The following is a 12051-nucleotide window of genomic DNA, read 5'->3' as shown; positions in this document are numbered from 1 at the left end:
TAGTGAACGGATTTTTATATATATATGTGTGTGTGTGTGTGTGTGTGTGTGTGTGTGTGTGTGTGTGTGCGTGCGCGCACACGCGCGCGTGTGTGTGTGTCTGTGTCTGTGTGTGTGTGTGTGTGCGTGTGAAAGAGAGAGAGTATGTGTATTATGTCTGTCTGTCTGTCTGTCTGTGCGTACGTATATGTGTAAATGGTGTACGGTGTGTGGGTGTGGGTGATGGTTTCATGCAAAAAGTTCCTTGCACTTTTTTCCCGCTTCTCGCCTCTCCAATTATTACACAACCTCCTCCCCTATATCACCACCCCGTTTTAGAACCAGAAGCTGACCTAGAAAGTGGTGAAAAAAAACAAAAAAACTACCCTGACCCCGTCATCCTACCCCATCTTCCAATCGGCCATTCTGCCGATGCCATCAGACGCTTCAAGCTTCAAGAAAGTTAGCGAAAAAAATAAATAAATAAAACAAAATAAAAATAAATAAAAAAAAAAGAAGAAAAAGGGAAAAAAGAGTAGAAGAAAACCAAACAACCCCAGCCGCTGCTTCTCATGTTCGTCTTGAGGCTGGGAAAATATTGGCGTGGAAGTTTACACATTATTCGGGTTTTGCCCACTCCTTCTTCCCGGGAACCAATGTATACTAACGCACGCACCCACATAGCCATTCCACCACACACACGCATATACGCAACAACCACACACTAAAAGACACACGCACTCTAATCTATATCCAACCACTCATAAGTGCACACATACATCACTACGGATTCTTTGTTACAAAACATCTGAACATTACGAAGAACAGATAACAAGTGGCCAAATCTCGACCGAGAGAATTTTCCGTTAACGTTCAAAATTCTTTAAACGACGTCAAAGAAGTCATTTGGAGCTTTTAGATTCCTAAAATAATTCGCCATTTGGCACAACTAATTCCTATCGGCCTAACAATCTTCTATAATACCGAAAGAATTTGCGCCCCCTCCTCCGTTGATCAACTACCAAAAGCAATTGTTTGAGAGAAAGAGGGGGGGATAATTTCTGGAGTAAACAGCAGGAATTCTGAGATCAAAACCACGTGTTTAAATTCCTGGACGAAGTGTTACTATTTCTGTACGACCGATTTAGGCACGGCGAATGAACGACTAGGTACGACAACTGCTGTTTCTCTATGCACATCATTCGAGCAGTCTTTGACGACGGACAACCGATGATTCTAAAAACCTCAAAAGATATTTACCAAAAATAAACTCTCGAATAATTTTAATATTTTTTTTTAAGCCTGAAAAAATTATTTAATATTTCCTCTAAGTCTGAAAAAAAAATACATTTTTTTGTTTTTAAATTTATAAAGAACAAAAAACATCATGCCAGTTCGTCTAAATTAAAATCGATTGCATCTTATTCATTTTTAGGGTTAAAAAAAAAATGAGCGTTTATTTTTGACAAATATCTTTGGAGATTGTTAGAATTTTTAGCGGTTTTCTGTCGTCACAGGTTGCTCGAATGATATACTTGGAGAAGCAATAAAAGTAGTTGTCGTACCTAGTTATACATTTGTCGTGCCTAAATAGGTCGTACACAAATAGTAAAACCATTTCTGGACACGTTATTATTATTATTATTATTATCATTTTTAATTTCGATTTTGTACGCCACATTTTTATCTGAATGACTTGCGTGATTTCTTTGAAATTGATTTGTTGCTGACTAAATATTGATTATCGATTATTTTGTTGATGATAAATCGAAAAGGAATTCGTTTTGTTCGGATTAAAATAAGATCATCGAAAATATAAACCAGTGAAAACATGATTTTAAAAAAAAATTAATTATACCTTTTTATAGTGTTTCTGGTTGTGTGAGTTCAGTCTCGGTGTTTCGATTGCGACTAGACTTGGTTAGAAATACCAATCGAGGATTTGTTCTCAACAACCTACCGACAAATTCTGGGCCAGTTTACTGACTTTTTACTTATCGTACAGAGGTATTCGCTTAGGTGGTACTCAGAAGTTCCTCCATCACAAGCGTTTCTTCCCGGCTTTCGGGAGGGGTACGTTCATTGTTTACTACCTGGGGAGTTCACGCAGTGAAATGCCGACAGGACCGTCCAGGTAATTTTTGCTAGGCCAGAATGATCCTTCTTTAGGGACGTTCGCTTGACTCTGCATCTTGTGTCACATCTTCCTCCCGTGGGGAGGAAATAAATAACTAATTTTAGAATGTTTACACAATTTTGTGTTTGAATGTGAATCAGTAGAAAGGCATATCATGTTTTTATTTCAGTTTTACCTGAATCATTCAACTATACCCCTAAAGTTATCTTGTCGAATTTTTTAAGTTGGACTCAAATAGCATTTAAGGTAAAAAATCAAACTTTGTGTCTAAAAAATATCAATTTGTTCTTGCTCTATGTTGTTGGGTGGCACTTCTGCTTTTAAGCTTTTTTTATTTTAATTGTTGAAGAATTGGTTTCGGGTCAAGTAGAGAAAATAAGGAACATTTCTCTGGAAATTGACGTAATCATTTGTAAATTAAACTGTTGGTTGTTTTAATTTATTTCGAAATTTTAATTTACTAGCATTTTAGCCCGGCGTTGCCCGGGTGTTTGGAGGTATATGTTGAGCAAACAAAAAAACAAAAAAGCGGTCAATTTTTTTTAACTTTGACCCTTATTATAAAGACTTAGCATTTATTGTTTTGGGCTCAAATCAAGTTATTAAGTTAGAACCATGTTCAAGGAACCTATATCTAAAATTTCAAGTGCTTAGGCAAAAAATTGTCGGAGGAGTTTGGTAGAGTTCTCAAAGGTCAAATCGTTACACTTTGACCCCTTAACAGACAAATTTCTGGCCGAAAACCGATCACAAAGATTTTCCCCAAATCTCCGTATCCTGTATATCAAATTTCGAGTCTGTAGACTGAAAATTGACAGAGTTATTGCGTTGAAATATGTACACACACACACACACACACACACACGTTCACTTATATATATATATATATATATATATATATATATATATATATATATATATATATATATATATATATAGATTACAAATTGATTGTAAAAATAAATCACGCATTTTTCCACTAGTGACTGTTTTAAATTATTTAGTAATTTTTTGTTTATGTGGAAACTGTTTATTGTTTTAATTTATTCCGAAATTTTTATTTCTTGCGAGAACTGTTTGTTTCCCAATTGTCGCTCGTAGTTTAACCATAAAATTTTATTTTTTTTATTATTATTATTTTAAAATAAAGTTACTTGATCAATTTACGTGATTTTTGGAATACGATATTTTCTTTCCGTCCCAGGTATCATACAGATTTTTCTTTCTTTTTCTTTCATACAGGAGAATTTGGGACTAACACCTAAAGTTCATAGAACGCAATTAAATTTTATTTCTTTTTATTTATTTTTAATTTTGTTTGTTTCTAGAAAATTCTAAAACAATTTATTCTTTATTTGCAGAATATGAACTCACGAAAAGCTCATCGGACGAAGCCGACAGTGACAGCGGCTGTTCCGTCCCAACCATCGACAGTCGCAGTGATCTGACGCTTTCAGACTCTGAGTACAGTTCCTTAGAATGCAAAGAACATTCTTCTTCATTCCTTTTTGACTTGATGGGCCACAGTCCTTGCTCAAAGACATCATGCAGCAGCAGCAGCAGCCGCGATTGGTCCGATTCCTATTTCCCTGTCCTTCAGCAACCAGTTTCCGAGTATTCCATCGGCCGAGCAGAATTGGAAGTCGAGTCGGGTTCACCGCCGAGTTCACCTTACGACCTAGACGGCATCCAAATTGGCAACCTGGGCGACACGCACATCTGCATCGACTGCGGCAAACGCTACAGCACGTCCAGCAATCTAGCGCGGCACCGACAGACCCATCGAAGCGTTAGCGATAAGAAGGCCCGAAAATGTCCGCATTGTGAGAAGGTTTACGTCTCCATGCCAGCCTACAGTATGCACGTCCGCACGCATACGCAGGGTTGCGAATGTCCCTATTGTGGGAAAAGGTTCAGCCGACCTTGGTTGCTGCAAGGACATATACGGACGCACACAGGCGAAAAACCCTTTGCATGTCCGAAATGCGGTAAAGCATTCGCCGACAAATCCAATCTGCGCGCCCATATTCAAACTCACTCAACCGAGAAACCCTATGTGTGTGGTCGTTGTGGTAAAGCTTTCGCCCTGAAAAGCTATCTTTATAAACATGAAGAATCGTCTTGCATGAGGGGCCAAAGATATCGACCATAATCGCCCAAAAACAAACGCGTTGGGCATACATTTTTTTTATTTTTTTATTTTTATTTTTTTTATTTTTTTATTTTTTTTCATAAGCATATACTTGAATTCCGTGGATGAGTCTTTTATATCTTTATCAATATCCATCGATTTGCAAAAAAAATGTCTTCTGGAAAATTCTCTGGCTGAAAATTATTGGTGATTATTTGGTTTTGTTCCTATATATTTTTTCGTCTTACACTGGAACGACTTTAAAATCTTTTAAATTATTTATAAAATAAAAATGGTGCGTGTATTTAAAATGGACACCTTTTGAAGTTTATTTATCAAATATTTATTCATTAACTTATTTATTTACTTTCCAAATGGAAATTTAACAACGACAAAAAGGAGTTGTGTTGTGTTTAGTTTAATAGACTTCAACACAAATACATTTATTCCTAATGTACAACTTCCTAATAATAATGATGATAATAATAATAATAATATTAATATTAATAAGTATTGAAAATAAGATTGCCGCCATTTTTTCCAGTGAGACGAAAAATTTGATAAAAACCAAAGCTTTAACCATTTTTTTCACTCGCCTCCATATTCCGCTATTGAGTGTCGTTTGGGCTTTCTTAGTTAAACACGTTTTTTTCTCTGTGTGTTGAAACTGAAGACTTGTCCTCGGAATTCATATTTATTCAGAGTTTCATAGCAAAACGTTGCTTGCGAAGAACTTGCTCTCCAACGTCTTTCTATGAAAACTCCTATCCAAAACTTATTTAAAAAGGACCAAAGTCAGTTTTTGTTCACTTTTTTCAAGAAGCAAACTTGAATATTTTTTACAACCGCTGACCTTCCAAAATTCCCTCCAAAAATAAATCAAATGCGAAAATCGCACAAATTCTAAATAATATTTCTCCCCTTCCCGTCATCCTTGACAGATGAAAAAAGATGGTCAAACCCGCATATAAACTTTCTCGATCCATTTCCGGTTTTAAACGTCATTAACACGTCATAGCAACTAGACGGTATTAGTTAATTTGTCGATCCCGTCCAATTACGTTCCACGCTATTTTGTTTGTCTCATTTCATTTTCGCACAATGTTTTGATAAGAAATATTGTTTTTAAATATAATAAGAATATTCGTAAACTGATTTTTTTTTTTCAATTAAATATTTTTATTTACATATTTTTTCAAATAATATATTTGTTTACATTTGTTTTTAATATGTTTATATATAAACATATTTTCACAAAAATAATGAATATTAAAGGTCATATGTGGTGAAATTTTCACGTGTAATAACTTAAAAAAACAGAAAAGAGAATGAATCGATGTTAACATAGTTCCAAAAAATGTAAATTTTTCACGTATAATTTTTTCCATATAAATGTTTATTTACATATCCCTTTTTTAAATATGTTTATTTAGAGAGACATTTTCACAGAAATAATGAATACAGGGTGACCCCCCCCCAAAAAAAAAAGAAGCTAAATGGAAGCCATTTAGAATATATACTGGAGAACGGAGAAAAAAAAGGCCAAAGACCATAGTGTTTTGATGTTATATCTTGAATATAATAAACTAGTTATAACCAAAGTTTCATTTCATTCAGACAAAACACTAAGAAACGGGGCCTAATTAGAGTTGGGACCCGTTTTTTGGGGGTCACCCTGTATTAAAAGATCAGTTCGCGGAATTATTTATTCTATTTAAAAACAATATTTTTAATTAAAAAAAAAACTGTGCGAAAATAAAATGAAATAAACAAGAAAATTTTGAACGTAATTGGGCGGCGTCGGCAAATTAACAAACACCATCTACTTCTGCTAACGTATAATGGCGTACCAAACAGGAAATGGCTCGGGAAAGATAACATGCAGCTTCGCAAAAAGATGATTTTTTTTTAAACTGCCAATATGATATATTCTAGTCATCTAACAAGAGACAACTTATGCAAATTATTCAAGTTTTAAATAATCAAATCTATTTAATAACAAAAAGTGCAAACAGAGATAGAGTTGTTGGTCAAACAATCAATGTCATAAAACAAGCTTTAAGCCAAACATATCTTCTTTTTTGAAAAAACAAAAAACAAAATCAAATATTTTCTATCTTATTTTTATACGTGGCCATTATTGGCATTTCTTTCCATTTATCTATCGAGACAATTTCTAATATAAAACATTTTTCACCGTTAAATTAAGGTTATTTTTGTAAGAAAACTGAAATATAAAATTGCAAACGTTCGTCTATTTGAGTCCGACAAAGGCTTACGCCCCCGTGCGTCTCTTCGCCATTTGCTCAATCGGATTCTAATGGCGGCCAGTCGCTGACATCACTTCCGCCCACCATAAAGCGTTCATCTAATTGAATGTGAAAAATCTTCATTCTCCATAATTCTTCTTTTTTTTTGTATTTTTGACACCTTTTAATCATTTATCTCCATTCTATTTTTCCAACCATTTAAAATATCTCTCTCTGTTTGCGCTCTTCATAGCCGTGAGATTGCTGTGTTTCTTTATAAAACCTTCGAGGTTGATTTTTTTGTGATTTCCGAACGCCTCCTCCAACACCCTCATCCCTATCCCACATTGTCCATTAAAACCCTTTGTTGCTATTTTAATGTGAAACATAATTAACTTAATAATTATATTCAAGTGTGCAAATGGAAATTCCACGGTGATTTTCCTTCACATTATTTTTTTGTTCAGCTTTTATTTATGTTCTATTTAAACCATGACCAATTTTTTTGTTCATTGTATTTATTTATCATTTCAATTGGTTTCTACTTAAACAAAAAGGAATCAAATAACGTCCTCAACTGTATCATCAATGCCAGCATCCACATCGTTATTGTCGTCATCATCAGTATCATCTGGGAATCAATCGTCTGGGAATGAATGAATTGATTAACTTATTAATCTGACATGATTGTGGATTATTCGAACTACTATTCTCATCTCGGTGTTTCTTATTTACTTGTCTCCTCACGGGGGCAGAATCAGACATAAGATTGATTTTTAATGCGAGAAAAATCCTGTTTCTCATAACAGGCCACTCTGTATTGTGTCAAAAAAAAAATTTTTTTTAATTATTTCAGTTTAGAAGGATGTATCCTTCACTGAGCGAGGATAGAAAATGATGAAGTGCAGTATCAGAACAGATACTATACCTCGCTTTTAGCCACGAGGCTATATATAAGTTGATATAACCCCTCGAACAACTTCACGTGCATCTTTTTGAAATTTGGAAATATTTATGTCGAATTCGGGAATCTATACAAAATTTTGAATTAGATCATTTATTTAATACACATGCTTAGTGTTTTCTCTTTCTGCCAGCTGTAATCGATCAGTATTTATTGATTATTATGGTGTTCTTGGTTATTGTAAAGATTAAACCATAAACTTCTAAAATACTGTTATTTGGGACTGATACTTAATCAACGTCTATAACAGTTGCACTACAGATCTAAAAAAATAACAGAATAATTAACATTTCTAAATCAAAGCGTAGATTCCATGAACAAAGCTTCTTTCTGAGAAGTGCACGGTTGTGGAACTCTCTTCCGTTTGCCTGTTTTCCACCTGACTACAACTTGGATGTCTTCAAGTCCAACATAAACAAATTCCTGATGAATCGCCCCCTTAAGTAAGACATTTTATCAAATCTCCATTACTAACGATTACTACGATATCATCCGATTGATCACTGTACACGCAATAACTCTTATCCCTGAGTGGCTTCCGAACCTTGATAACTGGTGATTTCTATGTATTTAAAAAACAACCCTCGTGAATTAATTAAAGGGTTCAACTTAAAATTCAATATACATTCCTGAGTTCTATAAAATGATTCACAAGTTCAACAAAATCCATCTGAAGAAGTTCGAAAGTTACATCGGCCAAAACGTTGTGAAAATAACAATCAAGATGAGAATAGTCGTTCGAAACATGATATAATCGTGTTCTAAAGACCAAAATCTATGATCAGTTTGATTGCTTTAATTATTTCGTAAATTTATACTAAGGGACAACTTATTAGAATCCGTGAGATTATCTTCTTAATGAATGCTCAATGTTAAGCCATAAGATCTTTCCTAGTGCTAAATAAACACCGGTACCAATATTAGAGCGGTACCAATTTGAAATACAAATTTGGGACACAACTGAAAAATACTTACTGCATTAAATTAGAATTATTTTTTAGTAATATAATTAAAGAGTTGAAAATACTGTCTTCTTAAAAATAATTATAATTAATAATTAATGTATAGGAAGAAAGCAAATATAGGAGAATTTGAGGCCATTTTTCCCCATTGTATAGGTTGCATCTATTGTGTAAATTCGTCTTTTAAATTCGTACCGGTCTAATACATTAGCTCTTGTTTGTTTGTAAATCTTTTCTTTAACGAGCAAAATGTTGGATTTTTATTAACTTTATTTGTTTTCAAATAAAAACCGTTAGTGAACGAAGAAATTTAAACGCTAGAATGGAAAATATTTTTTTTCTTTTCCTCCGTTTAAAAAAACTTAACGAGGAATTTTCCCACAGGAAAAAAAAAAACATCTTTTAATAAATCACGTGTCATCAGCAAAAAAAAGGGTCATTTTTTTTTTTTTTTTTTTTGCTACTTATAGTTGTTGTTGTAAAGTGATCCAATTTTCAAACATTTCCGGTTCTGCTTTTCTGGAGAGAAGAAAGGAAAAGCAAATGTGTTTTTTCCTGACCTCTGGGGTTAAAAGTAAGAAACCAAGCCGAATTCTTTCTCCAAGAGAATTGTATTCCTCCGTGAGAACGACAGAATGATGCTGTCAGATTCTTCTTGAGAGAATGTCCTCAGCTCGATTCGCATCCCAAATAGACAACCCCCTAACCCCACACGCCCTATTCCATCACCCGTCTGCCATTTGTAGAGAGGGGTAAGATCAGGTTTCTTCAAAACACATGTTCACTTTACAAGTGGTGTCCGTCATGAAAGTCGCCTAAAAATGTTTTAAATAAAGAAAAGAATTGACAAACAAAAATTAAAAGTGCGATATCATAATATTAGCACGATGTAAATGAAATACGACTTATCCATTACAATATTAAATATTACCACAAAAAAAATGACGTAAAAGGTTTACTTCGCAGGATTCGTACTTGCTATTAATAACTTAGGTGTATTGCTAAAATATTCATACATATAAAATTATAAATTTACGTCAGCAATTTAATTTCTTATATATAAATTATTATTATTATTTCTGGTTATCTAAAAAAAAAAAAAAAGAAACTAAAGTGGTTGATTTTTAAAAAAATTTATTTCAGGCGAAGGAGTAAGTCTGGGGTGGTATACCTGACTTGCTATTTGCTTTCTCACGTCCCCTCACCACTTGAAATAATTTCGACCCGGAGAGAGGCTAGAAAAAAGGCACGTGTTTTACTCGCTCACCTTTGCATGATGGGGTAGAAATACATTTTTATCGTTTGTTGGCACTCATGATTTTCGCAATACTGTTGTTGAATGAACGCGTAATTTATTTTACTGGGCCGGGAAAATTTAGCAATAAACCTCGTGCAAGGTTTAAACTTGTACCTACGAAGAGGGGTCCGTCTTCAGTTGACGTCGCTTTAATCAAATCGGCCATCGAGATTACTGTAGTATACTGGTCGAATTTGTATTCTGCTTTGTGCATGTTATATGACTGTATTAATGTTATTTATTAACTGAGACATGTGTAAGGAGACGAATATAGTAAACTTATAGTTATTTATCTCCATCCCACAACGGGATGATATGACACAACGGGTCGGAAAGTGCGAGTGAAGAGCTGGCGTCCTAGAGGACGAGCAGTTTTACCTGCAAAACATCCTTAGGTAGCCCCGTAGGCATTCTCCGATAAGGACGTCTCGGGTGATTAGCAATAAACTAACTCCATTTCAAAAAAAAAAAAAAAAAAAAGAAATTAAACTTCCTAGAACTGCTCAAGACCAGCAGCATACCGCTGTCAACAGAGAAAATGCCATTTTAGAAGTGGTTTGGATTCTGTTAGCTTTGTTGCTTCGGAAAAAAAAATCCCGTGTTTATTTCCAACAATATGTTGGGTATTAATTAGATTGTGTTTTCTTTAGATTCACTAATTTTAGTTTTAAATATTTTGCAAATAGAAAGCCAAATAATAATGAAAGTTTTAGTCGGAATCCCACATATTTATTTTAGAAAAAAAAAAAGTAAAGAAATGAAAAACAATAAAAAAAAAATAAAATAAAATAATAATAATAATAATAATAATAATAATAATAATAATAATAATAATAATAATAATAATAATGATGATGATGATGAGTATGCAAATGATATTACATTTCAGATTTTTTTTTTTTTTTTAGATGAAAAATTAATGATAATTTCGATTATTCATGACTGCTGCTGCTGTCATTTTGCATGTAATTTACGCAACGTTTCAACTGATGCAACCTTCGACTTTCTGTCGTAACCGGGGATTTTTGTTCTAATCGCCGGTAGCTGCACGAAATTTCGAACTGAACTCTATGAAATATTGTGAAAATAACACAAAAGATAAGAACAGCTATTTGAATAATACAAATACTGGGCGTCGGGCTAAGATTCGAGTGTAGTATCTGTTCTGATGCTAGATTTAATTTAACCTTAGTCAACGTAGGGGTGACCCTTCTATACTAAGAGAATTTTTATTTTTGTCTACTGCTATAGTGGGGAAGCAATTAAATACCAATAACAAATATTTTATTAAAGATATTACTACTACTGATGATGATGATGATGATGATGATGATGATGATGATGATGATGATGATGATGATGATTGTGTTGTACTGTTTTTACAGATGGTCGTTCTAAAATCTGGACTGTCAGAGTTTCAGTTTGCCTGACAAGGGGAATAATAAAAAATGAAAAAAAAACAGATAAAACCCTTCTATTAAAACCCATATTTATAACACTGTATGCTGTCAACCAGGCGGTTCCATACGGTCTTTTTTCTTTTTTGTTTCTCAGTATGTGTTTCCTTGTGTGGTGCTATTTAATTTGAAGTTTTCCATCACTATTTATTTATTTATTCTTAATTTGTGTGAAAACGCTGTTCATTATAATTATTATTATTATTCATAATCTTTTGACCGAGTCGGATGATCAGATATCAAAAACTGGACCAACTTTACGTCCGCCATCTTGGATTTATTTTTATCTACTTTTCCCCCATTTTTTTTAACCACTAGAATGTTCTTTATTTCCCGCGTTTATTTTCCCCTTACACACAAACAGACACACGTAAAAAATAAATACATACACACACAGGCAAATATGATTAAATTTGTATTTTGTTTTTTTTGTCACACAAAAATGTAACTTTCCAAATAAGGTTTCGTGCTAAACATTATAAATTTCTATCAAATTTTTACCATTATTTTTTCCTCTCGTTTAGAAGAAAATAACAATATGATTAGAATGAATTAATTAGTTGTTGCGGCCATTTTGATTTTCACAATTATTTTATATTTTTTATTTTTTTATACAGCATTCCAAAACAAAGTCTTTGATAAGTGTTATTATTCCATAAATATTTTTTCATTTTTTTTTTTCACGTTTATTTTCATGATACTATCAAATTGAAAACGTAAAGTTATTTCTTTTTCCCACGTTTTCTTTTTGGATTTAAAAATTAAAAAAAAAAAACATGTTTGTATCAAACACAAAAACTGCAAATTTCAATAAAAAGTTGAAAATTCCGTCCAATGTGCAAATATCTTTTTCATTCTAAATTTAACAGAAAAAA

General features: G+C 33.3%; 1 protein-coding gene across 1 annotated transcript; it reads left to right on the top strand.

Annotated features, from left to right (window-relative positions):
• Positions 1-230: 230 nt before the first annotated feature.
• On the top strand, positions 231-5940 carry LOC145278164 (uncharacterized). The gene is made up of 2 exons (XM_080130443.1): positions 231-441; positions 3478-5940. Exons 1-2 carry the CDS (start codon positions 231-233, stop codon positions 4266-4268), a joined length of 1002 nt encoding a protein of 333 aa, XP_079986569.1. The 3' UTR covers positions 4269-5940.
• The last annotated feature ends 6111 nt before the right edge of the window (positions 5941-12051 follow it).

The sequence above is a fragment of the Euprymna scolopes genome, chromosome 6, assembly GCF_053919585.1.
Source record: "Euprymna scolopes isolate OS-2025 chromosome 6, ASM5391958v1, whole genome shotgun sequence".
NCBI lineage: Eukaryota > Metazoa > Mollusca > Cephalopoda > Sepiida > Sepiolidae > Euprymna > Euprymna scolopes.
Note: the sequence above shows the minus strand (reverse complement) of the source record. Positions and strands in the feature narration are given on the sequence as shown.